The sequence below is a fragment of the Drosophila yakuba genome, chromosome 3L, assembly GCF_016746365.2.
Source record: "Drosophila yakuba strain Tai18E2 chromosome 3L, Prin_Dyak_Tai18E2_2.1, whole genome shotgun sequence".
NCBI classification, from domain to species: Eukaryota; Metazoa; Arthropoda; class Insecta; order Diptera; family Drosophilidae; genus Drosophila; species Drosophila yakuba.
The window spans coordinates 2,702,194-2,729,996 of NC_052529.2; the positions used below are offsets into that span (position 1 = coordinate 2,702,194).

General features: G+C 42.1%; 1 protein-coding gene across 1 annotated transcript in view; it reads right to left on the minus strand.

The window, feature by feature from the left end:
- Positions 1 to 216: 216 nt before the first annotated feature.
- The window catches only part of LOC6532603 (glutamate receptor 1), a 29,972-nt gene continuing 2,385 nt past the window's right edge, over positions 217 to 27,803 (minus strand). The window contains exons 2-17 of the mRNA XM_002093311.3: positions 25,499 to 25,887; positions 24,393 to 24,545; positions 23,765 to 23,892; positions 23,057 to 23,186; positions 15,189 to 15,442; positions 14,545 to 14,709; positions 12,385 to 12,720; positions 12,048 to 12,149; positions 11,125 to 11,365; positions 10,690 to 10,784; positions 10,411 to 10,578; positions 8,022 to 8,136; positions 5,842 to 6,302; positions 4,786 to 5,030; positions 3,812 to 4,268; positions 217 to 3,539 (exon numbers count right to left, since the gene is read on the minus strand). Coding sequence (XP_002093347.3) covers positions 3,435 to 3,539; positions 3,812 to 4,268; positions 4,786 to 5,030; positions 5,842 to 6,302; positions 8,022 to 8,136; positions 10,411 to 10,578; positions 10,690 to 10,784; positions 11,125 to 11,365; positions 12,048 to 12,149; positions 12,385 to 12,720; positions 14,545 to 14,709; positions 15,189 to 15,442; positions 23,057 to 23,186; positions 23,765 to 23,892; positions 24,393 to 24,545; positions 25,499 to 25,643 — 3,300 coding nt within the window. The 5' untranslated portion in view covers positions 25,644 to 25,887 and the 3' untranslated portion in view covers positions 217 to 3,434. The remainder of the gene's footprint in view (positions 3,540 to 3,811; positions 4,269 to 4,785; positions 5,031 to 5,841; positions 6,303 to 8,021; positions 8,137 to 10,410; positions 10,579 to 10,689; positions 10,785 to 11,124; positions 11,366 to 12,047; positions 12,150 to 12,384; positions 12,721 to 14,544; positions 14,710 to 15,188; positions 15,443 to 23,056; positions 23,187 to 23,764; positions 23,893 to 24,392; positions 24,546 to 25,498; positions 25,888 to 27,803) is intronic.

The window sequence follows — 27,803 nt, forward strand, 5'->3', positions numbered from 1 at the left end:
AGTCAGTTGGCTTCGACCAGCCGGGTTTATTTGCACAGCCAAATTTATCTTAATTCATTTGGATTAACGAGGAGCTGCAGCTGAATATGGAACTGGAACTGGAAGAATGGAGTGCTGACACTTGGGAGGAAGATGAATAATTCATTTACTTAGCCAGATGATCCATCAGATTCGTGCCCACATTCCACCCCACGCCTCAAATAAAAGATGGAATCGTTTAAAATGTTTATTATTATGCTAGTTTTATTTACCATCTTTGTTTGCATTCATTATGCTTTCACTTCGGTTTCGGGCAGTTAAATGCAATTCGATAACAATATGTTTGCTAAATGTTAATAAATATCAAATCAAATGTTCCGCTCCGACGCGACGACTGCTCCTTTTCATGTATTTACTCTGGTAATATATTACAAATAAATTGTAAATTTATACACGTGTTTAAGCAAGACTAAAAGTATAAAACTGGGGAGATTAAAAATGGCATCTCAAAAGGTTCCCGGGCTTAAAGTCAGAACTTAATCAATTTAAATGAAGGTGTTAAAAAATAAATGTACATTTTGGTTGTATTTCAATTTGATTTTGACTTACGGCTATGCATTTTAATACTAATTGTATTTTGATTTCTTTAATATTGTAGTCATGTTGCCGGGGGCAAAATTCGCTTGAATGCCCCACTTTTTTTCTTTGGGTGTGGCGGTGTCAATTAAGTTGTTTTTTGGCTCTGTCTCTGGGTTTTTATTATCTGATTTGATTCGTAGTTTATCCTAGCAACACATTCCTAGTTTTCCACTTGCAAACGCATCGGTATATATATATATATAAATACTTATTTGCTTAGACAGTTTACCATTTATATTTATAGGTATTTACTCCTGCACTTGAACATACATATATCTCGGTAGTTTTATTTGAATTTTCTGTTTACTATTGATATTAAATTTATTTATGCACTTTAGCGGCTTTGTTTGATTTCAGTTTTGATTTTGTCATAGATTAAATAACTGAAATTGAGTTTAAATGCAATTCACCTGCAACAGTTGTTGTTTGAAGTCTCCCAGCCCGGCTTATAAAACATTTAGGCAATGGCATCAGCATCGGCACCCAATCATCCCGAAAAACCATAAGGAATGGGAAGCGTAAACCGAGGTATTAAATAGTTTTAAAAATAAATGCTCTAATCAATTTTATGCACATACAATATTTGAGCTAACAACGATAAATTCATAAATATTTTACAATAGTTTTAGATGTTTTTTTTTTTTTTGGATTTAACAGCTTGTTCAATGTTGTAATGTTAGTTTTGGATAATATTAGTACCATTTTGAATGCCTTTTGATATGACTTGATCATTGTTATGGTATTTCGCATTCCTCTCCTCTCCTCACTTATTGTTTTAATGCTCAACTTTTGCCGAATTATTTCGCATATTTTATGTACAATTAAGAACGTGACCCATGCCAATGCAAAGTATACTAAATATGCTAAAATTTAACTACAGCTAGAGTTGGTTTCATTAATTAGTTTTTACAATTATCAATTACAACTACATCCTGCTTGCTTTTGCCCAATTTCAATGCGGAAGTATGCGACATTTGTTGTTGCTTTGAATTGCCTCACAATTCAAACGCTATAACTAGCCTATCCTAATAGTTAGTAACTACTCACTGGGGGCGCAATAAAAAATGACAGAAATAACCTCATCAGGATGGGGGAAAAAATATATATAAATAAATCTGGTTTAAAACAAAAGTGGATTTAAACTAGCAAAATGTAATAATCTGCAAAAATTGTTCTCACCTCGCGCACAGCTCAGAAATCAAAACAATTTCAATTAAAATAAATTTAATTAAAATTCTGCTATTTAGCCACTTGTCTGATTTTTTTTTCAGTTAGTCGTATTTATGCTGAACCCACGAGTCCAACTATGAACTATTTTCTTTATTCAGCGCTAATTAATTTATTACAATATTTGTGTTTGGTTCCCCGCCTGACACTCGCTTTGTATTCATTACCTAGCCTTTTTTTCTAGCCAGTATTTGCTGTAATTTAATTATAAACAAATATGCGACAACAAATCCTGCCATGATAATTGAGGAGGAAAAAAAAATTGAATACTTATCCCATGTTTTGTGCGTGTTTTCACAATTTTTCCTTTTAGCTATTGAGTTGCGGCGCATTTGTTGTTGTTTATTAAAAATATTAATCAGTCATTTGAATGCAATGAATTGCAGTGTTTACATGAATTCATATGCTATATATGTGAGTATGTGTGTGTGTTTATGGTTATTTTTGTGTTTGGCATGTTGTCCTTTCCGCCTCATGTACGTTGTCAATTGCTTGTTTGTCCTCGCACCTCTCATTTCACCGATCCACCTGACTGCATCTCCTCTCATCCTATCCAAACCGATCCTTCCCAGCTCAGCTCAGTTTAGCTCAGTTCAGCTCAGCTGACTGTTAACAGTAATGCAATAATTTATACCATTCATTTGCATTGCCCTGCCGACAGGCTCTAAAAAAATTGTTTGCCAAATGATTGCGCAGCGCAATTATTTGAATGCGGCCGCATAAATAAAGCTGCATTCTTTGCTGCCTCACACGAACTATGAGATTTATTGTGAAATTCTTGCGCACTTATTGCAAATTAATAACCATCAATTTTGCTCCCAAAGTGCGCTATGCATTTTTCAACGCATTTTTCGCGCATTTTCACTTTTGCATTTGCTTTAATTTTCAAATTACTTGCACTTTTCAATTACGCAAACATTTTTGGCTAAAATGATTTAAATTCGCTGCATGCAAAATGCAGTGCATTTTTGTCTTTTTCATGAGTTGAATTGTTTACTAAAGTTTAAATTCCATAGTAATAACATTCTTGGGTTATGATAAAAAATACTTAAAATTTTTAAACATGTGGCTTAATCAGCTAAATATTTAAATAATTATACAGTTAAATTAGTCGACTTGTAAAAATTCCCTATTATGAATGAGACCAAAGTTTAGTCAAATCTTAAATGTGAAAATTGCCGAAAAGTGTGAAATCCTTTCGCGCCTTAAAGTATGCAGCATTTTTTTAACTTCTGCCCATGTGTGACTGCGTGTGGTTGGTTGCTTTGCGGCTTCTCGTCCGGCACTTACGACTAGGTGTCCTTATAGCTAACAACCCATCCGAGCACTTACTTGCCATACGGATGCTGGTTGATGTCCGGCGAGTGGCGCATCAGGGTGGCACTCCCGCTGCCCGGCGACAGTGTGAGGCTGCCCTCGTGGCTGCCGTTCATGCTGCTGGAGCAGGTGGCCGGAACGGATACGGTGACTGTGCCGCCGTGGCCGCCGCCCATCATCTTCTCCGTCTCCTGGCGGCTGTTGGCCATTATCCGGCGGATCGTGGGCGCGCAGGGAGTGCGTCAGAGGCGCGACTCCTGCGCATGCTCGTGTCAGACCTGCCCGTGGGCGTTCATGTGCAGGGAGTCCCCGGCGTCGGTGGGCGTGGCCGAGAGCTGGGCGGGCGGATAGTACTGCAACGAGGCGCAATTGAGATACTGTGCGTGGATTAGAATCAATGTTCAATGCTCGGTTGCACAACGCCAGTGCGTTAAAAATAGAACGCATTTCTAGCACTCTCAAAGCTGGCTAAATGCACTACACTAAAAAAAAACACTTTTTATGTTACTGTATAAGCATTAGATTTGGAATTACGCAAGTTTTGGCTACTAGGTAAATATAATATCCGTTTTTTAAAGCCACATTTACATAGGTACTTTAATTTTAGGTAATTTTTTTGTAAATATGTTCATGTTTAAGTGCAACTTACCCCAACGCGTCCGTTGTCATAGTCGCGACTCGCTTGAATGGTCAATTTCGCCTTGGCGTGCATGGTGTCCGTCAGCGTGCTTCTTTGATGTGAGGACGGCATCCCGCCGGGCACGGCGCTCGTCGCACCCAACATCATGGATCCATTGGCCTTGCCCAGACTGCCGCTGCCCACGCCGCCCAGTCCCATGCCCATGCCCATGCCGGAACCATTGGACGCGGAACGCGAGTCCCTGCTGCGGAAGCAGTACTCCAGGATGGCAACGAATACGCTGACAAGCAGGCCGCCAATCAGGATGTAGAATATACCGGCCACATTGCTCAGCGACAGTTCGCTGTGCGAGGTCTCACCGTCCTTGTGGGGGCTACATTCCGCCTTCTCGTACCACCATTTGTTTCGCAACTTGATCAGCTCGCCGTTCTCCTTCAGCGTGAGTACGGCCAGATTGATGGGGTCCCTGTTGAATGGGGAGTGGGAATGGAAATGAGAATGAAGGTCCTTTGTTAAGTATGTGGGTTAGCTTTCATCTCTGGCTCAAAACTTCCACGCTTCTCGCCGTAAAAGGCATCAATTTCTGACTCCCTGACGTCACCCAGATTCCGGAGCTACACAATAAGTAAGTACTCTTTGGCATTTGTACAAAATTTGTACATATTTTGAAATAATTAATTTTTGTATAAATGTAATGAAATAAATTCTTTAAAGACAGCAATGAGAATCTATCTTATATTATATAAATAAATAATAATTATTTAGTTTTTAAATGACCCTAAATTCTTTAAAGAGAGCAATGAAATTCTATCTTATATTATATAAATAAATAATAATTATTTAGTTTTTAAATGGACCTAAAAAAGTACATTTTCCTGAAATCTATTAATTATAATATTATGTTTTACCTAACTTCCCATGTTTTAAAGTGAAAAGCAGAACACCCCACTTAAGTTGACCCCATTTCCGCGCAGTGTACTCACTTGAGCGCCGAACCGAGCGGCGTGGCGATGCCAAATCCCTTTGTATCCAGATTGCGGCCCACTTTCATTGTGTCGCAGGGCTCGCGGGCGTTCACATACTCGTTTTTGGGTGACTCCACCAGGAGGGCATACTTGCCCTTGGAGTTGCGCACACGTTTGATACCCTCGTCGTAGGTTGGCACGAAGACGTGCTTGCGCGAGTTCATATACTCCCACATCTTGTTGTGGAGTCCGATTTGGGAGCGCTGTGGGCACACAAAAGGCGAACGGGAATATAAAGTACGGATTGTGGAATACGGGGATACGAATATAGCGTATACGCCCCGGCATCCCGGCACAATCGACTGCAGACGCATAGGGACAAACCATCAGCATAATGCTGAAAACCAAGTGCCTAGTTGACTACCAACTGTTGTTGGAGATATACATAGTATGTATGTATACCCAAATATATAGAAATATATCTGCTCACATGGCGGGGCAGCAGAGCGTAAGTGTGCTTAAAAGCATCTCAAATAAATGTAGCCATAAAAAATAGAATTGCGTCCCATTTCTTTTGCATTTTTGCCCCGAATTGACGGCCGGAGAAATGGAATGTGGATGGCTGAACGGGAGCGGCAAATTGCTTTTTATTTCTCATCCAACACAAATTAATTCGTGGCTCTCAATTTTGACGTCTGAAAAGGCTCAGCCAGCGAAATTGCAATGGTTTTCTAGGACTTGGCTGTTGTGGGCTTTTATTGTCTTTGATTTGGCCATTGTGCGGTTGTCAAATGAGTGTGACATGTGCACCCCCAAATTAATTTGGCTGCTAGGCAATCGGCACTGGCAATTACATAAGGAGTCTATCAAAGGGGTAGGTAGGTACATAGGTATACACAGAGAAAAATCTTAAAGGATGTGATTTTTAGTGATTTTTAAGATTAATCTTAATTTTTTAACTATCGAAGAAAGTGAATCATTCTATGTTATGTGGTGACCCACTTTTAAGTCAAGAAGTGCATGGTCCAATTAATTTCACTCGGTGCACAGGTACCTGTCAGAGAATCCACTCACCCGGAAGAAATCCCACGTGGAGCCGTGCAGCAGTGTGCCGTACTGCACCTCCGTCTGCATGGCCAGGTCCTCCGGCGAATTGATCGGCGTGACCATGCGCTCCACGGTGAGGAAGGCGGCCAGGTTGGCCGTGTACGAGGAGATGAGTATCAGGGTGAAGAAGAACCACGAGGCGGCTGCTATTCGTCCGGACACGGACCTCGGCGACAGATCGCATCCCTGCTGCATGAAGGCGGCCAGCGAGAACCAGAACGAGTTCCACACGCTGAACTCATTGACCGCCGCCGATGAGGAGCCTCCGGATCCGGGACTTCCGGCGGATAGGGCCGCCTGCAAGGCAGCTGCTCCCGCTGCCGTCTGGGCACCCGGAGTGGGTGGTCCCGGCGGAGGGGGCAGTGGTGCACCTCCGATGATGCCGGGCGGCTGCTGATTGGCAAGCTGTTCGTGATGTGCATGCGGATCTAGAAAGGGAATCAGGCGGAAAAGGGGGCGGTGAGTTGGCCGCAAAACGTAACCGCAGACGGCAAACGCAGTCTGCTAATGCACAGTGAGAAAAAGTTCATACTCTAGAATAGACCAAAAAAAAACGACTTACATACTAAAATCAAAGTAAATAAATCTATTAAATTTGTGATGTGTCAGGAATATTAAAAGTGTTATAGATGTTCTGCTAGTTACATTTTAAAGAAGTAACTTTTAAGTAACCTGCCTAAACTTTAATTTCCCTTGACCTATAACATCCGCATTGAATTCATTTCAAAAAGATAATTAATCATTCTAAATTTGGTTCGTTTGCCCAGTGTGTGTGTGAATGGGATACGGAGAACAGAGAGTGAGTTGTCAGTACGTGCCCATGTCGACTGTCCAAGTTTCAATCATTTCGTTTGGCTTGGCTTTTTGCGCCTGCTCTAATTGATATGCAATCAAACCCATAGCCAAGTCTCTGTTCCCCATTTGCTTCAATTGCAAAGCCATTGACTGCCAGGCGGAGATGTGATGACATTCGTCCTTTTACCCAGCGAGTCCTGCGTCCTGCTCGTGAGCCTGATGTGGATGCTGATTCCACTGCCGGCATGGCGTGTCCTTTTCAGGAGCAGAAGCATAGTCCCTGCCAGGTTTCATTTTGCACTCGCCTTTGTACCACTCTGTGGCACTGGGTCTCTCTGTGTGTTTATCTATCTTCGTTTTTACACATTCTGTAAACGCTGCCTGCATACGGAATGTTGTTTACTTTCCGCTAAAATTACATTAAGGATGTTTTGCAGGATGTCAATAGATTGTTATGAACAGCCACTCCACAACGCCGACTCTGTGTCTCTCACTCTGAGTAGCTGGGGCCACCCAGTTCATGCATAGCCTGGCACTCGCTCATTCACTCGATTGTCAACTGAATTCCAGCAAAAAACAGCAGTGCCAGTGGCAAATTGGATTGAAATAATTGAATTTTCAGTGAAATCAAATAAAATCGAATGCAAAACAAGTCAAAAGTTGTAGCAGATGCATACAATTACGGGATTTTGGGTCTTCCGCCTGGAATCATCGTTTTTTGGCTAACGCACATATCTCGTTAGGATGCACTCAAAGAAATTGCACACTTGAATTACTACTCGAGATAAATTGTATCCTGAAATAACACTGCATTCACAACCAAACAGTAGAAACAAATAAAGAACGTCAAGGGGAAGAAGGAGATACTTTAAATTATTACCAAACTTAAATGAATTTTGTTTTTGAATTGAGCTATTTAAAATAGATATGAAATGATGAACAGCAAGGACTTTTTAAAATACTAATTAAATCATTTTAAATTTATTTAAAATACCTAGTTGCCCAAATAGTTATTAAGTTATTTTTTAGTAAGCTAAGACAGTAATTTAAGTTGCTCTTACTTAACTTCTACGTATACCCTATATATTTTATTATAGTATTTAGGTAAATCAATGATAAATAGATGAATTAGCTGCCGTAAAAATAGAAATGTAATTGCTCTCAACACATTTTTCCTTTTCCAATTTAAAACAATTACGTTTCCACTAAGCTAATGCCAACTTTTAAGCGCAATTACAAAATCCGCGTATTAAAAGATTGCTATTCCGAACTTTTTGCTAAGCGGGCAATTTAATTCAATATTCAAATGCCCAGGCAGGTGGCAAAGTGGCAGGTGTGCGTACAGTACTCACCTGGCGACTGTGATTGCTGCGGCGTCTGTTGCACGAGGCGCCATTCATGTGGCGAGAAGCGCGACACAAAGAATAGCACGATGCTTACGCCGATGTAACTGAAGATGACGCTCACCTGTTGGCAAAGGCAGGTGAAAGCAAGAAGAGAAAGAAAAGAAAGTTCGCTTTAGGGATGGTTGCTAAACATGAGACATGAAATTCGTGACTGGGGACATGGAAGACTGGCTGGCTGGCTGGCTGGCTGACTGAAATACCTGGCACCTGTGCAAGCAGCCACTGCTGTTGCTGCTGCTTTTTTTCATTAAATTTTCTTAACTAATTGAAGCGGAAGCGGCCGGGGCTTCCTAGAAAATAACGAAACATTAACCTAATAGAGCGATGGTGCGCGGGGAGCAGGCGCTTTCGAGGCAGGAAGAGCCAGACAATAGCACCCAAGGACATCGACAAGAGCAGAAAATCTGCTGTCGACTCGCTTGCAACATTTGCCACCGCTGTTGTTGCAGCAACTGGACGGAGAAAAATTGGTGGCAAAAGATTACTCATAGAGTATATAATAATGCTTGGAAAAGCAGGTATGTCCTTTAAATAAAATTCAAATTAATTTACAAGAACTATAAACATTTTCAATAAATGTTTATGTAAGCAAATATTGCTTTAAGGAACCAGCTCTTTGCATTATAAGAATCAAGTTTCCCGTAGATGATAATGGATATTATCTTCCTGACTCATCACTTTAGTTGCTAAACTGCCTATGACATATGCATATCTATGGACCTGTATCACTTTTTCTCGCAGTGCAAAGCCAGATGTTTGTGTGTGTGGGAGCTGTCAGCACCTGAATGGCTGCCATGGCAAGCGCCTTTGTGCGGAAGGAAAGGTGTGTCCTTGTCGTTTTACGCCGCCGCTTTCATATGCCTGAATGGCTTCACCACACTCTCACACACACACACACACACGCACTCACACTCACACTCTTCTAAGCAGGATTGTGCCGCTTTGAGTGTGTGTGTGTGTGGGTGAGTTAGAGTGAGTGTGCAGCTGAAATGCTTCATTTAATTTATGATAAATTTTTTGTAAAAGACTTTTTTATTAGCTTGTTAACTTTGCGCCTTGGCTTTTGCCTTTGCATTTGCCTTTGCCTTTTTGGCCCGCTACACTTTCGCTGGCATCTTTGGAGCTCGGTTGAGTTACTCCCGACCCAGGGAAACTAATTTGCATTTGTAATTTTTTTTTTTTTTAGCTCATGTCAAATTACGCATTAGCTTTCACTTTGGCGCGCTGTTCGCCGACTTTTATTAGCATTTAATTTTGCGTTTGTCGCGCTGTCAACACTCTTTGACTTTCGAGATTCTGATTTCGGGCTGTGCCCCTTTTTATGAATTTTTTATTGTGCGTAAATTTAACGGCCTCCGTTGTCGTCATCATCGTCGTCTCCATAATTTTGCGCATTTACAGCGCATTAGTAGCAGTCAGCAAAAGATTGGGGATATGCCCATCTAATTTGTTTAATTGTCTACCCAGTTATCCTGCCACCATTTTTTAGTAGTGAAAAGAAGAAGAGCGCCCGGGTGCAACATAAACATCAACTAAACGCTCATACAAATTTGATGGCTTGCCATTATTTAAACAAGCCTCGAGCGGCAAAGTTCGGACCAGAGACTAGCGTTAAATTTAAAACTTGACGGCCACGTAATTTCGGGGAAAACAACTCCCATGGACACGAAGTGCTCTACTGTGCTGTGCTCTGCTGCTGTTTATGCGAGTAATGTTAAAAAAGGCAAACAGTGGCACAAGCACAAAAAACTTTGTCGTTTACTCTATTAAACTTTGGGAGCTTACGTGGTGCCAAGTTGAAGCCGAAACCAGAAGAAATAAATATACAAGTCGAAACTTTTGCCGCAAACTTTTTCCCGACCAGCAGCAGACTTCTTCGAGGCATCGAGCAAAAGGCGCCGTTGGAAATAATGAAAATAGGGGCGAAAAAAAATTGGCAAGCGTAAAAATTACCAGGCAACGGCGGCGAAATAGAAGCAGAAATGAAGAAATTGTTTAACAACTTTACTCATTTGTATGCAGCGCGATTTTTGCAACACTTTGACTCGTTACCAAAGTGAAAATAAACACATTGCTCTATGTGCTTAGTTTTAGTGACGGGAAATAATTAGAAATTTGCAGGCCGTGCCAAGTGCCACCATATCAATGGTGGCGGGCAAGTCTGAAATGAAGTGCTCTTGGCTGCAAGGACAATCCCGAAATCCGGGTGTTAAATCTCCATCTTCACTTGCATCGCTTCGCTGAGCGCCAATGAGGCAAAGTGCATGCAGCCAAAGGAAAGCGGGGGAGGTATAGGTAAATGGGGGGATCGGGAAACTACCTAGCATATACGCACCCAAATTTCCTGTGATAAAGGATTCATGAAGCTGAACACGCCGGGCGTCTGCTTCACTGGCTTCTTAATCATGATGGAGATGCCCAGCGACATGAACGGCTTGCTGAAGTCGATGACACGTTCGCGTTCGGCGGTAATCGTCATGGCGGCAATCGCAATATCCGCTTCCTGCAATGCGAAGAAGTTCATTTGCTAGCTGGCTCCTGTCAGAGGATGCGGAACGGGAAGGGGAAGGGGAAGGGGAAGGGGTACGTGATGGCCCCGGGCGGAGGAACTTACCTTGCGCACCAGCTCACCCACCATGCCGTCCCAGCCGCCATGAGCACTGGATTTCTCGGAGCCGTAATTGCCATCCTTGACCAGGCGCAACTCGTCTGCAATTCACACATATGGAGAAATCGGATGCAAATAAGTTAGTTTGATTTAAAAAAATATCAAAAATTGTAGTTTAAAAAGTACATCTAACTAAATAAGATTTTAGTCATTTTTAACAATTAAATAAATGTTTTAAAAATGTATATAACTTAAAAGAAATCTTTGACTTTGTAGAAATATTGTTGCTCTGCTAATCATTCTCTACTATCTTCTCGTACTTCAGTCATATTAAATAAAAAATATTGCGAGCATATAATTTTTTTAAGTGCACGGCTATCGTGAGCGGGCTTACACTCACGGCCGATTAAGCAGGCCATCGCCCATCGCGCATTCACTTACAGTTAATGCCCAGCTCCTTGGCCAACAGATCGGCGAGGTCCTTGCAGTATCCTTCGAAGCGGTTGTTGCCGTGCAGCTTCTCGCCAAAGGCCACCTGCTTCAGCATGATGTAGGGCTCCTCCAGGACCGTGGTCACGATGTAGGTGCGGTTCTTCTCAAACTCCACGTGCGGACGCAATCGTACGTACTTGGCATTTAGGGGCTGCAGTCCGGCATCGTCATTCCACTCGGCCACCTTGACCTGCGTTGTCAGAAACGACGAAGAGGAAGATGCCCCCAAAGATTATAAATTACTGAGGTGGGCAGGCCATAAATAATGCAGCCATCGACACCTAGCTGACCACGAGGGAGCAAACCGAATCGATATTTGCCTAACTCTGAATTATTTTCTATTTCGCAACGAAGAACATCAGAAATGGCAGCTTATTTTGTGTGTTTGGCTTGGGCGTTGTTCATTTGGGTATGTTACAAAATATAATTATAGAAAAAAACTGTTTTACTTGTAAAGTTGAATATATTCTCTATACAAATGATATATGTATTGAGCTGAATTAAGTTAAGAGCTGTGCATGTTCTATGAGGTTTAATTATTTGTATAGAGAATATACACAAATTATATATGTATTAAGTTGATTTAAGTTGTGAGCTGTGCATTTAGACAGGTTCTATAAGGTTGTATTATTTGTTGGCTAAATCTAAAGTCTGTTCTCAAACTGGAACATCAACTCTGCCTTCTTTTTCTCCACCCAAAGTAGCCATGTGAAAACTAGTCCCTAGACGTGGCCTAGTGCCAAACAGCACAACGGCTTTAACTTTTTCCCGGATGGCTTAACGCCGCGCGGACCATTACACACAGCCCCAAACAACACTAGACAACAAAGCACAGGACACAGGACACAAAACACAGAACACAAAACACATACCATGGCGCTGTTTACTGTCATCTCGACGACGTGCAGCGTGTAATTGACGCGTCTGCCATCATCGTTGAATTTGATGTCCCCGGTTAGGCCCTCGATTTCCACCTGCGAAGGTAAAGATACCAACAGTGAGATAGATACCTATGCTGCCGAGTGGGCCGTAAAATAGGAGCATTGATGGGTAGCAGGAATGGGAGTGGAATGGAAAGTGGGTGGGTAGGTTGCCGTGTATGTGCTTAATTGCTTTGTCAGTTTGCACGGCTGGCAGGTGTATCGATGTCGATGATGTTGGTACATTGTGTCCACATCAGCGTCGCGAACATCACTGGCTCTAGCTCACCTTTCTCAAATAACGCGATATTTTATCGCCGTGCTCCCAGGCATTCACCCAGCCCTTGGCCGTATTGCAGTCCAGTGCTCGTGAGGCCATGCCACCGGATCCTCCAGAATCGCTACCAGCGAATCCACCTCCAGCACCACCATTACCACCACCACCACCACCGCTGGCGCTGTAGTTGTAGCCATCGCTGGACGTGGAGGCCGCCGCCTGGGCCACCATCAGCGTCTGACTGCGACGCTGCACATTGTTCCGGAACTGGTCGGGCTTCTTGCGCAGGATCTTGTTGAACGCCTCCACCAGGACGAACACGGCATCGTACATGAGCGCCGCCTGGGCCTGAGGTTTTGTGAAAGAAAAATGTGGGGTTTCCGATTAAGAAATTTACAAATTATGGATACTTCGTAAAGATAATATCTTAGCTCTAATAATACTATAATGTATCTTAACAGTTAACAGTTTTCCTAAGAATTTCAAGTTTGTAAAAGTATTTACAAGTTATTCATAGATATTATAGCTTTTATTTATTTAATCGGTAGATGAGCAATGATTTGTATATATATCAGAAAATTGCTAGGTATCTTAACATTTCAAAATGATTTCTCTTTTCCCGCATTTGATAGGTATGTTTAGGGTATTCAGGTATCTACTATAATCTCAGCCCAAAAGCATTGATTTGGGGATAATACAGAGGGATAGGGGGTGTTGGGTGTGGATGACAGTCAATAAAGCTCCCCGTGGATTCATTACTGGCAAGGTGGCTTAGCTGCTGGCATTTAATGAGTGCATTACACGCTGTTATTCACAATTTTGCGAGCCAATGCCCTCTGGGGTAGAGCTATCTTTCGCCTTATTTAACCCACCGGAGCAGCAATAGCAGGTGTTTGGCAACTAGGGGTTAAGCTAGCCCAGCTAGCCCAAGGCACCCGAGAGAGTTGAAATGAAACGTGTCGCAGATTAACCCACACAAAAGAGCGGGCATAACTTTGATTTAATATTTAGCCGCTGGCTGGCTGGCTGGCTGTGCGAGTCCTTATCCTTAAACTGGCCTACTGGCAGTTAGGCAAACACGGAATGAGTGCACTGAAAGGGAATGCCACACAAAGGCTTTAATGTGAATTTCCCCCAGCACACACACACACACACACACACACACACACACACACACACACACACACCACAAGTCAACAAAACAAACAAGTGCTGCCAAAGAGAGCAGCGGACCGCTGGACCGGAACGGGCTGAACAGCAAGGACATCGGTTCAAACCGGACCCGGCCATACAGAACCGGACCGGAGAGAACTGTCCTGCAGCTGGATTCAACTAACGTTTAAGCGCCACAAAGTGAAATCTTTGTCAACAAGGATAATGCCAAGGAAATACAAATATAAACAGCCAGCCAGCGCAAAATAAACCAACTTGCTGCTGCCACAAGGCTGTCCTTTTTGCACTACAAGAAATTTTATTGCCTAATGTTAAGTGTTTAAAATGTATTTTCTAGCCAAAAATGATTAAAGCCTCTTATATATAAATACCTATAAAATTCTTAACTAAACATACGTATAAAAGTTAGTGAACAAAACATTTTTAACTTTTAAATAATATTTTCGGAATAAGCATCATATATATGTTCTATGTGGAAAACAAGTAACGACAAAACAAACATGAGAAGTTTTAAATAAATGCTATCCTTTTTTTTTAACTTTTAATAGTTCTTTAAATGCGAACATGTTTATTTGCTAGTTCTGTTAACTATCTCCATATCTTGCCATAGTGTATATGGCTGTGTCCCGGCAGCATTCACAAGGACAACGCAGCAGCAGCGACAAGGACACATGTGCCTTTGACTGCAAGTTGTGCGATAGCTATCTGTCTCCTGGCCGCTTGGAAAAAGTGAAATCTGGAATCTGTCGCCGGAATACTAGAATACTAGACGAGTATTTGACTACACGCAACACAAACACAGAGGCACAAACACAAGTGCAAACAGAGCGCCGCAAACTATGCTACAGTTCTGTGTCTCTCTCTTTCTCTCTCTCTCTCTCGCTCTCTCTCTGGACAAACATTAAATCCTCGCAAATATTTAACTGCCAAATAAGTGTGTACTGGCCTCGTTCGGACAGAGCTGTGACTGTGACTAGGGCTATGGCAATGGCTACTCACCGAAATCGATTCACGGCCAGCGCCTACACTCATCTGGGGGTCCAAGCGCTTCCAGCTGTCATAGAACTCACGCACCAGCCGCCGATTCGTGTCCACGATGCGGAAGCCCGTGATGTTAATGGCGCCAAATTCGATTATCTCGCTCTCCCAGCGATCGTCCATGACCTGCAATGCAAGACAATGGAATTGGAGTTGGGTTGATAAGGGTACAGTGCGAGAATTCGGGGGGAGGTTGGGTTCAGTGTTTTAACTATGCGTCCAAAATTACAAAATATTTACAGAAGCTATGATAGGCACGTTAAATGAACCTTATTACAAAATTATATTTATTCATTATTTAAAGAGTACATATGGTTATTTGAATCACAAAGCAACTGGTGTGCCCTACAATGTTTACAAAAATTGAAGATTCAATATTAATTTAAATAAATGTATTTAGGATGTGGAGTATATGATGTATATATCTTAAAAAGAAAGTTCGTTAACAGAAATGAAATATTTTCTTTAATTTAAAAAAGCACTGAGTATTTTGTGTCACTACTCCCTGATGTAAATTGGTTGGGTTTAGGATCGTTTGTAGCCGTGGTTTTAGTCCTGTTAGGGAGGTTGGCAAGTGGGGTTTTTTGGGGGAGAGCAACACTTACCAAACCACTCAGCAAATAGTGGTAGGTGCGACGGCCCAGTCGCAAATCACGCACATGCTGAATGAGTATTTGCTTGGCCATTTCCGTGGGGCAGTCCAGGACGATGTGCTTGTTCTCGAATCGGCCGATCTGCTCCAGCGTGTGCAGGAACTCGATGGCCATGCTGACATTAGAGATGCGCTTGACCAGCTCCACTTGGAAGGACTCGTTGCCGGGCCGCAGTCCCTGGTATATTTGCTGAAGGCGCAGCAGACCTGCGGGTAGAAGGGGGTTATCAAGTGTGATCCTGTTAATTAACTGAGTTTCGGGGCAAATTTACACACATTCTGGCCCATCCGGTCTTATGACCAGATCCAGATCCAGATATATATGGATATGCATTAGCTGTGGGCACACAAATTACAGCCATCAACAGTTTTGCGAGTCGTTAGCCACTGGAAAGGAATAAGCCCCGGGCCCTTTGGGCCCCAGTCCCTTATCAACAAGACGAACATTTGCAACTCACAGGAAGCCCAAAGGCTTGGATGGGGGTCAGCCAAGGGGGCTATGCCCATACCCATACCCATAACCAAAACCCATCCTATCCGGTACCATCCACCCGACGAGAAATCAAAATGCGGAGCGTTGTTCACGCCGAAATCTGCTTACGCACAAAGCTCGTCTGGAGTGAATTGAATTTAATTCGGTTGTAAGCTCCTTATAATATTGAAACCGCTGCTAATCAGCTGATGCTATCAACTGCGCTCATCTCAATTTTCCACTGAATGGTGACCAGACCTTATTGTGAGAAGAATAAAGTGCAATTCAGGTGCCATTCCTGAGTGATTACTTATATATTTTCATTAATGTTTAATAAAATCTGTTGAAAATGTAGTCATATATATACACTTTAAAAAAGTGGTACCTAATCGATTTTAATAAAGCTTAAAAGGCAAGCCACTTATGCTGAAAAACAAGACTTCATTTCACACTTTAAGAAACTATGGTGATTGACTTTCATTTGCTTTGCAAAATATAAGCTCCTCAAAACGGATTATAAATCCATTGATTGCACTACGATCTTTTGAGTTTTTCATCGAATTTCTATGGTTTAATACTTAAGCACTTTCACTTTAAATTTCTGAATTTCATTCAGTTTCCGACTAAGTCTTTTCAAATCTGCCTACTGAAAGCTTCAGTTTTCTTTGTCGCCTGGGCCAAAACATTTGCTTTGTCTAAAAATAGGCCATACACTCCCTCATCACCCGCACCACAAACAAAAGCCAAAGGAGCAAAATCAGTTTCAATTTGAAATTTACCGAAAACGGATACAAGGATGCGCACATGCCACTGTGCGTATCCAGCAGATACCTCTGGATGGGCCCCAGAATTTAGGCCAACTGCGGCATGTTTGCAATGCCAGGGCCCCGAGGCAAGGCCAAGTTTTGGACCACTTGGCAGCAACGTCGTTATCCTTGTGGGCCCTCGCATTCAGTATACCGTATTCCGGCATTATCCTCGGCTCTATAGTTAGCACGATATGCGAACGAGAGGCGAATCCTCTGGCAGCGCAATTTGCATTTGTGCTTATTGAGTTATGGCTGCAACTAACTGCTTTCATTCGCACTTAAACCGAGCACTGGGCCTTCGAGCTTCAGTTCTTCTTCAGCTCTTCTGCTTCTTCTGCTCGTCCTCCCGCAGGACTTTGCTCAAACTTTACGAGTCAAAACTCAACGATTCAATGCGCCTGGGACCGAGGGAAACGTACAAACAGATAGCCTCAGAGACAGGCGGACAGATGATTTGTATTACAGCTACGCAGCAAACAAAGAAAGGCGAATGGCAAATGGCGAAAGACGAAAGACGATGGGGAAAATGTGAAGGAGCGGCGATGGAAAACCGAAGGAAAAGCCAGCAAGGATACTGAGTGCGGATGGTGAAATCTCGACTGGCTCTCTGGTGGATGTCGCATGAGACATGGCGGTGCAACTCCAATGCGCCTTCAATTTATGTTTGCGGATAAAATGGGATTTGCTTTTTGCTTCTGGCTTTTGCTGGATTTTGATTTAGACATCGCTGTTGCTGCTGTTGTTGCTGTTGCTACTTGCCACGCCCACTGCTACGCACGGGCGTAGCGTACTCAATACTTTTCCAATTTGTTGTTGCTTTGATTTGCACTATGTGGGGAGAACAGCACATATATAACCCGAAGTTTTAGGGTAACCACGGGTAGTTAGGGCCATGCGAAATTGTCTCTCTATAAAGAGGGATACTCACTATCATTTGACTCACTAGATGGTTTAAGTTAATACAATCCTATAATCCTTCTTATAGGCTTCTTTTAAACAAATTAAATTCACACTTATATTTGACATCCGTTTAAGATATTTTCAAATAAAAAATATATATCCTCTAAAATAAAGTACTTATAGTAAATAAATTAAAGAGTAACTATAACTTGTACGCTTCATAAACAGAGAATTGCTAAATGGAAAGCACTCTACATACGCACACACTCTAATCAACTCTAATCAATGGATGATGAACATCGGCACTCTTCGCAGTGGCTCACATCTTTTCGGGGTATCAAATTGTCCTGAATAATACAGAGACTCTCCTAAATGTGTATGTGTGTGTGTGTGTGAGTGTGTGAGTGTGTCCGTGTGGATGAGTGAGCGGCCATTTTTTGTGCGCTCCGCTCGTTGTGCAATAAATTTTCTGCCTTGCCTTTTATACAATTTCATTTGCTGGCACTTCCTCCTTGCCAGCGAACCCCATCCATTTCGCTTCCATTCGCATGGCTTGTGTTTGGATTTGATTTTTGTGCTTTTTTCGATTTGAGATTTGCCGCTTGGATTTAGGGTATGCGTATGTGCGTGTATCTGTGTGTTTGTATCTGTGTGCGTATGTGCGAGAATCGGAAAATCGAAAGTGTAATTGAAGAGCATGCTGTTGCGGCCGAGGATTTTGTTTTATTTCATTTTTGATATCAAAACATTTTTGTGGCTCACCCCGCCGCATATAATTCGACGACCTACCCGACTTCCCGTTTGCCTATCGACTTTATGGCTCGAAATTGGCATCCCTCCCAGAATCCCAATTCCAATTCAAGTCCCCATCCGCTCCCCTATCTGTGTGTGTGTGTGTATCAGTGTGTGTGTTTGAGAATTTCCGTTCATTTTTATTGTTTTATTTCGAATTGTGACCGTTGCTCTTTCATTTTCGTTTATGTAACGAATTTAATTCCCAATTATATTTATTTTTCCTTTGGAAACCACCGGGCCAAATTCAATTGGTTTTCGAGTAGCAAAACGAAAAAAGTGAATCCGAAATTGAATTTGAAAAGTGCCTAGAGAAGAAGATGGCACGGCTTTGGCTGCCACTCAATGCTGCCACTATCTCTCCAGTGGCTATGCAAATCTGTCACACAGCCACAGTGCCACGCCCAACTTTCACTCGAATGCGAAGAGTAAACAAGACAATTTGTTATGTTAAACAAAAGTTAGTTTTGCGGAAATGAAGTTTTGCTGCCCTTGATAGCGACACCGGCTCACATCACGCAGATGCAAAGATACACAGATAGGGCAAGAGATACGGATGCGGATGCGGATGTGGATGCGGATCAGGATGCGGACATCAGATATCACACACACACACACACACACATAGTTAACAACGAAGACATTCGGCAGCATATTTTATGGAGAAAGTTGACAACAGGGGAATGGAAATGCTGAATAAACAAATGTAATTACTACAAGAAAAGTTGCGGGAAAAGTGATGGTCATAGGAAAGCCCTACTGTCGACTGGTTTTTCATTTCCCGATTGACTGCAAAACCAAATATTCCATATTTTATGCATTAACTGCCCGTAATTAGGATACACCAGAGGGCGGGCCACGCCCCAATTTAGCAGCTTGTTATGGCTTTTTTACTGTTCCCCGCCTTTTTCGTCCTGCCTGTTGTGCTATCAAAAACTTTGCCGCTTTAATTACTTACAAACTGCGTCGTCTTTGGCGGCCTCGTTTGGTTACTGGCGGGAAAACTGGTGGAAATTATGCTGACAAGCTCAAAGGCTTTGCGCATATGTTTTCAATGGCCTCGAAAGGGGGGGGGGGAGAAGGGGTGATGGCGGTAGCTGGCAGCATTAAATGTATCAAATAACATGAAAGCGAAAGCGCAGTAAACCCCATAATGGTTAAATTAATGGCAGTCAGCCGGAACTGGAGGCCTCTCGTCTCCGATTTTCTGGCCAAGGACTGCTGCTCCGTTGCCGTTGTCGTTGTCTTAACGCAATTTGCGCTGCCATTTGACGCAGTTTATGCAAATTCATCTGTGATTTAAATTATATAACACGCTCTATGGTGGCAACAATCAGCGCTCGCTTATTATTCATGATGCCCACTCCAACACAGATTCCTTTCAGATTTTTATATCCCCACAAACCACTCATATTGAGCATCGCACTGTTATGCCATATACATATTTGATGTAGATATCGATGGGTATTCTATGTTTTTTTTTTTTTATTTTTGGGACCAAACACAATCAAGTCTTTCATCTATAAACGAAAACCATTTGCATAATTCTGCAGTTTGGGTTCAAGGGTCGCATTGATTAGCCGTTGGGTTCAGCTTTAATACCTAGGCGCTGTCTTTTGGTGTCTTTAATAAACAATAGTGGTCAGTCAGGAGAACTGCTGACATATTCATTGCTGCATGAGCAAGCAGACTCCCACGTGTCCTTAAAAGAGCTCACGCATCCATATACGAGTATCTGCGTATTTGTCTCTTGGCATCTGAATCTGAATCTGTATCTGTATCTGAATCTGTGTCGCTGCCTGCTTCGTATCTGTATCTGTGACTCCTGCGTGGAATGTTTATTTTTTTTTTTCTCACCCTGGCCCCCGTAATAAATTTCATTTCACGGCAAGTCAATGTGCTGTTAACACGGCTATGGGCAGCACCACGCCTATTCAACGCTTTTCTTCTTTATTCACAGATTCCTGCTTCATTTTCGGCAGCTGCCAGGACACACATGGCCCACATATACATAAATAAAAATACATATATGAAAATACAGATACGTACATGTAAGTAAGACATTTACTTTCATTGCAGACTGTTGATTGTATGCTCTTTCATACAGAAATATCGATGGCAACGGTGGCCACGTGTCTGGAAAGGGGTCATGGAAAATTTGTATCTGACGTTAATAGAAAGCAAAATAACATTTTACCCGCTCCTTTTCAAGCAAAAAGAAATTAATGATTTGGTGAACCAGACAGAAATAAAACAAATATTGAATTAAAAAAGTGCTTTTTTTTTCTCAAGGTTCTTCTCAAGGTTTCTAACATCTGGCTGGAAATCGGCTAGCCGAGCATCGCCACCTGTCACTTTGGCCTGTGAATGTCATTTGTTCTAGTGTCTCGTACGTACGTGCAAATACTTTGCGATTCATTGGCACTGGCTGTCTGTGGGAAATTTGCTTATACGGCTCATTTGACGTGGCTGCCTTGGATGATGTCGATGACTGGATGCGGGACAGCTGCTCGGAGCAGTTAGCATGTCAAAAGGATGGGGCACCACCAATCAAGTTGCCAACTTGCCACATTGCCCCATTTGAAATGAAGTTATTTCAGCTCGGTTTGTGTGCTGCTTTTTGGCATTTCAATCGTGCAAGTGGAAAGCGATAGGATTGTACACCTGCTACATACCTTAAATTTTTATAAAGGGATGACACAAAAGGTGTTTTTGGGAATTATAAAAGTTATATAAAACTTACTAACTAGTCAAAATACAATAAAATAGGCATAAATAGATTGCATTAGTATAAATATGCTGCTAAGCCTATAAATCTGTGTAAAAACCTAAGAATCAGAGAGCAACATTCTTTACATCTGTGACTATGATTGGAACTCAAATGGAACGAGCTAAATTTGAACACTTCACAGTGAACTAAGCCAATTACCCATTAAAAATCGTAAGATGTTCGCATTATCTATTAAATACCTGCATTAGCAAACCCATCAATTTAAGACTTAAAGGCTAAGCTGCCAAAAATGTATATCGCCCAAGACCAAGCAGCGAATCTTGTGCGCGGATTTCTTTAATGACCTGTGGACGTACCGCCCGCTTTTCTATTTTCTTGTCTGGAAAATCCAATAGCCGGCGGCGGCACAAGTGTTTTTTAGTGAACAATCTCACACACTCGTGTGCACACATAGACTGCGTAAATAAAGTGAAGCATGGCCGCAGGGATGGCACGTATTGGAATTTTCGCAACGAGAGCGGCCAGCAAATACAATAATTTCACAGCTAAAAGGAAAATGCGTGTAAGCCAATTTCTTGGCCAAGTCGTAAATACGAGCGAGAATAAACTTATAAGCCGCTGGCCCACTTCGCATGAATTAGATGCTGTGGCAAGAGCCCATAACGAAATATTGTTTGTGTTTGCATCGATGGTTGTTTCTGCTGTGATTGTTCTACATGCCACTCGAAAAATCGTATCTGAAGCCGGCCATTGCCCATAAATAGTGTTCTTTTTTTGGACCATTCTTTTTTTTTTTTTTGGTGTTTTGGGGAGGCAAGGCGCAAAATGTTTTTCCTATTTCTTTGTAATAAACTCGTTGGCGCGTTGAGTAAACAAAAGAAGGAAGCCATTCCAGGACAAAACAGTTGCCTGGCCAAAAACAATGGGACGTCGAGATGGCGAAGACATAGGCGCTACGTGCCAGCAGTTGCCTTGTAAACATGGCCATAAACCAAGCAGCCGAAATGGAAATTTATGAAAAATGAAAAACGGCCAGGCAATTTTGTCTATTAATTGGTCATATCTCGCACTATGGTCTTAAAGTCATATGCCGGCAATCAGATTTTATTGAGCTGCTAACAAGAAGCCACAGAGTTGATTGAGTGCATTTGGCACGGCTTAAAACAGCCGATGAGATACACACACACACACAAACACAGGCACAAACACAGGCACAAAGTGAAAGCGGAATGAAGAGAGATTAACAAACACAGACAGACAATTCGGTGGTGGCGGATTATGAACTGGCTCGAATTGATTGAGTGCTGTTGGCCACCGCAAAAGATTTTCACGTGGCATTCATTAATAATAATAACGCAAGAGCCAGACACTAGACTCCATCCATCCCGACATCTCTTCATGCCACCAAACCATCTACCATCCAGTTGTCGGTGGCCACATAAAGCAATTGTCCAACTGCCAATGGCGCAAAATGTCAGCGAGGATGGAGAAATGGCGAAATGGAGAAATGGAGAAAGGGGACATCAATGCAGACGGCTGTGTCATTAAACTTTATTTATGCACTGGGTAAATGGAAAATGCTTGCAGAAACTTATAACAAAGCAAATTTACGCTGCAGTGAATGAGGGAAAGCGGAGTGCTTACAATTTCACTGGCAGAAAACTAGGAACAGATTTTGTCGTATTGCTAAATTGCATTATTGGTTGGTAAAGAAAAGTTGGAAATATTATACAAATATTTTAAATAAGAATTTATTGCTGGTTTTTGCTGAGATGGAAATCAAACAAACATTTTGTAAATGAGATTTCAACTGGCTTAATATTTGAAAGAATTGAGACCAAGTTTAAAGTTGTCAGCAAATGTAATTGACACTAGCATTCAATTAATAAATCTCCTAAATTATTGCAAATTTTTCGCACTGTATTTTATATTAAGACCCTCTGACGACCCCCATTACATAGTTTGCATAGATGAGGTTGCAAGAAGCGAAAGCGGAAAAATGCTTATTGACTCGCTCAACTTCCTTCGCATCCGCTGCCCCATTCTACGAATGTATCTACATATATACATATATCTGTTGATGGCCATGTATTAGTATGCATGCTGGCTGTACTCACCATCGTGGGAATCGTAGAGATAAATTATTTTGCGCCAGCCATAAAATTGTATTGTATCAATGATGGCCTGATGATAATCCGGGCGCATGCTGAGGGCAAAATCGAGGAAGCCAGACGATGGCGTAAGCACCTAAAACGCGAAAATTATGGAAAACAGCCGCAAATCGGTTGCAGGAGTAGCGGTGGGGTAAACGGAGGAGCGCAAGGACATGGCGAGTTAGTAAACATGAATCATTATTGAGTGCTCATTGTTGTTGGAGCCTCGGTTTTGGGCTCGTTTCGGGCATTTGCCTGGTTGATTTATTGGGCGAGCGGCCTAAGCGAGGCCAAAAGTGTGTTATAAATTTTTAAAGCGCACGCACACGACACCAACACAAACACAAACACAAACACCAACAGCAACAACGTCCTGGGCCAGGACATCATTAGAAACAAGTGGCCAGGCTGACCTGTCTTGGTCCCAGTTCGCTAGTATTAATAATGATTTGTACCTGGGCGGCTCATAAATATTTTCAACTGGCCCAGCTGTGCTGGTGAAGTGCTTTTTTGGTTGGGCTTTGGGCTTTGTGCGCTTTTCAAGGTTACCAATTTATATTGCGAGCCAACAGTGCGTATGAATAATATTTCATATTTAAATAGGCAAACGACCTTGGCACTCGCTCCGGTTCCCTCACGCTTTAATATTTATTAATGTCTTAATGGGCTCACCTTCTCGGGAAACCAGGGCGTCACGAAGGGCATCTGGAAGGTATTCGAGTAGGAGTGCAGTGTGTCAAAGGAGTCGGGCGAATCTGCGCCCAACATCGAGTATACGCCCCTTGAGAACTGATTGCAAACTGCAAGAGCGAACGGGAAGAGCACATGCAAATATAATTTATTTAATGTAAGATAAATCCGGAGCTTGTGCTTCACTTAAATTTGTACATTTCATATTGGCTTTGGTATTGAGTTATTAGTTTAAGACATGCAAGAAAAGCTAGTTCTAAATAATGACTTGTTGCCATGGTAATTTGTTTTCAATGAGCTTATTGATTACGCTTCTAGTTAAATGAATTTAGCTTTGTTTCGTTACAATTAAAGTCTACAGAATATAGGAAGAAGTTCTTGACGAGTTTGAAGCAAAGTGGAAAAATAAAAATATATAAGAAAATATGCTAAAAATGCGCATAATTGTTATATTCTCTGCTACATTTATGGGCTGCAACTCATGAATTCAATTCAAGGGTGCGTCAAAATTCAATAACTCAAATAACTATCGCCTAACCAGCGAGTTTCGTGCTCGCGTTTCTCCTAATAATTGAATATTCAGAGCGAATATATATGTGCAGATACTCACTCAGTCGTGACAATTTGAAGGCATCCGCCGTGTTGATCACATCCACGTAGGCCTGCAACTCGAAGCGGCGAGATGAGACGTTCAGGTTGTGATTGAGCATCGCGTACTTGAAGGCCGATTGCACCTCGTCGGTGCCCTGCTCGAAAATGGCACCTGTTTCAGGTGGCAGGTGGAAGGATGATGGTGAAAGGCAGCAGCATGCAAAGATGTGTAAAATTGCTGTTAGTGCTCGACTTGGGTGGAAAAGTTTCGGCCTTTTTTGGGGCAGCCGTAGCTGCTCCATCGAAATTGTCAATTAAGTTCAAAGCAAAGGCACTTTAAACTTTGTAATTGCTTTTGCGCTCGAATTTTATTTGTGTTGTTGTTCTTGTAATTTTTGCCTCCCTTTATTTTTTTTTTATTTTCTTGTGTTGTGTTTTTTGGTAAAAACTTTGTTGCCGCCTTTCAGGCTACTGTTGTTGTTCTTGTTGTTGTTGTGGTGGGCAATTTGAGCCAATTTTTAAGTGGCGTTTGCAGCAAGCTAATAAGCGTGGCGTTTCAGTTTTCAAAGTGGCCAACGAAAAATTGAGGAATAAAGCGAAATAAAATGAAACTGACTCCTGGCAAACTTCATTTTCAAAGATGATTTTTCGGACTAAGAACAACAGAAAGCGGACCACAACGAGTATAAAAGTACTGTTGTTTCTTCACTTACTAAGAAATAACTTTTTATACAAGTTAACTGTGTAAAATCTTCACTGGAAATAGTAATTGCAGCTTAAGCGAAATTTTTGTTAATACTAGATCTAGTGTTCAAAGTTAGTTAAGCCCACACACTTGACAACTTTAAACGCAGCATTAATATTATTATTGAATCAATATTTTTGTTCGAGAAGGACAAAACTTCTGGAGAGTTTTGGAAATGCGCGTTTTAGCCATTTCCTAGAAAGCTGAGGCGTGTGCAGCTGAACGTTTATAAAATAGAAGTAAGTGCCAGGACAAAACCAGGACACGAATAGCTGGATGCCACGATGCCCGGATGCCCGGATGCCAGGAGAGGTGGGTGAGGTGAGCTTGCTGCTCGGGTCGCTGTCAGATGCATTGGGCTTACGGTTACGGTTACTCACCTAATGGGATTTTCTCGGTTAATGATGGCTGTGCGCTGACTCCCCATTCCCATCTACCGCCCCATCCACCGATGCCGCCACTGCTCCATGTTAGCCATAATAAAAAGCTTGGCCAAAGGCAGCTCAACTTTAAGCCAAAGCGCATTTTGCAGCCCGTTGATACTGCTGCTGATGCTGGCGTTGCTGCGTTGTTGTTATATTGCTATATCCTTGCTATTCCTGCGGAACAGGACTCCACTTGTTGTTGTTGCTGCTGCTGATGCTGATGCTGCTGCTAATTCTGCTTTTCCGCTTATTTTCTGCAGTTGTAGTTGTAGTTGTAGCTTGTCGTCGCTGGCATTGCGAGCATTTTGCCGCACTTAGCGCAGCATTTGCATAATTTGTGCTGCCTGCACATATATATTTTTGGGTCAGCGATGGGTGTTTTTTTTTTGTGGGCCGAAAGCAGAAAGGGTAGGTTAAAGTGAGTTAAATATATCAGAAGATTTTCGGTGAGAGAGAGAGAGATTTCGTGTTAGGTTATCATGCAAATTGCGCCCCATGTAAGTCGCTTAAATTTTCGGCTTTGTGTGCTTAATTAAACGTTTGCCGCTTATTGGGGCAAATTAGTGTGTATTTTTTAAGCCCACCCTTTGAGCCACCAGGCACCCCAAGCTATTCACTGCGGCACGCGTTGGCCTGCACGTGTCCCCAACACCTGGAAAACTGACAAATGCACGGCGAAAAAAGTCTCAAAAAAGTCATTCATTTGGAAAGATTTTGCCATGAAATCGGATAACTATATGAAATCAGAATTTGTAACTTGTATTTTACTGTATTATGTTATTATTATGATACACCTTTGCTAACTTAAACTCACGATCATGTTTTTTGGACTATATAAAATCGTTTCAAAATGTTTTCTTAGGTAAACAAAGTTTAACAATGGATTTGTATACGATGTTTAAACTTACAATGAAAGTTCATTGGCTAGTTAAGATGAATAACACATATTTCTTTCTTAAATAGTTTAAATTAAGGCTAATAATCAGCTTAACAGTAATTTATTCCTGCCTAGACAATTACTACTTTTCACAGTAATTTCTTGCTCTGTAGCAACAGGTAAACTGGCAACTGGCACCTGGCACAATGGCAGCCGACTTGGCAACTGTCGCGTTTCATTCACTTTCCGCTGAGGCTCGCATTTGTTTGAGTGTGCGTGTGTGTGGATGTGTGTGTGTGGGTGCGAGTGAGTGTGTGTGCTCAGTGAACTGTATGCAAATATGTACACCTGGTCTATATGCATGTGTGTGTGTGTGTTTGAGGTGTGTGTGTGCGTGTGTCTCCGCTTGCGAATCCTCTTGTGCTGTTGCCTTTGTGCGTTGTCAGTGTGTCACTGTGCCAGCAGCTTGTGCAGTTATTGTTGCTCTTCGCCGCCCACCGGCCCACCTGCCCAACCACGCCCCCTTCCACCTGACACCTCTTTCGACCCTTCAGTCCCTTTGCATATCCCCCAGTCGTTATCCTTTCGGTTCGCTGAATGTTTTTGTGCTGATTTTGCGCTTATTTTAAATGTCTTTTATGCATGTTGTTTTTTGTTTTTTTGTTTTTTTGTTCACTGTTCGCTGTTCGCTCCCTTGGCTGCTTTATTTTTGTTTACGTTTTTGTTTTATGCTTTTTATTGTTAATTATTTAAAATTGCAGAGCTCAGGCTGACTGAGGCTGACTGAATGACTGGCCGCTTGGGTGTGTGACTCTGGCCATCGGTATTCGCGAAAATGTCTGTTTTCCATATCCCTTTGGCCTTTTTTCCCCATGTTTTAACGCCCCACCCCACCTTCCCCACATTGGAGCCAACCGAAAACGCACGCTTATTGGAATTTTATTTTTGAATCGCCGTTTTATATGTGCGGGTATTTCCCTGCTTTTCTTTTTTGAACGTTTCACGTTTGCATTTCCCTCGGCTTTAATAATGGTTTAATTTTTGAAATTGTTTTTAAATCGGCTTATTTGAGGTGTGCCGCACACAGCTGGGCCCCATCTGCATGTATAAACTTCGTTCTCGATGCCTCTGCAGCATTTTTTGGACTCATGTATTTTGTATTTGCGAGGATAAATATTCAGAACTTGGGCCATTGCTTATCAGATTTTTTGGGGCGATTGAAGTTCTGTTTTACCATTTGTGTAAACATTTTTCATAACTAATATATGCACAGATTTTATCTTTACGAGAATGTATGAGATAGCAAAATAATATGGAATGTGAGCCAATAATAAAAATCACTATTTGTGGCTTATTCCCACAACAAGTTCTTTTTAGTAGTTC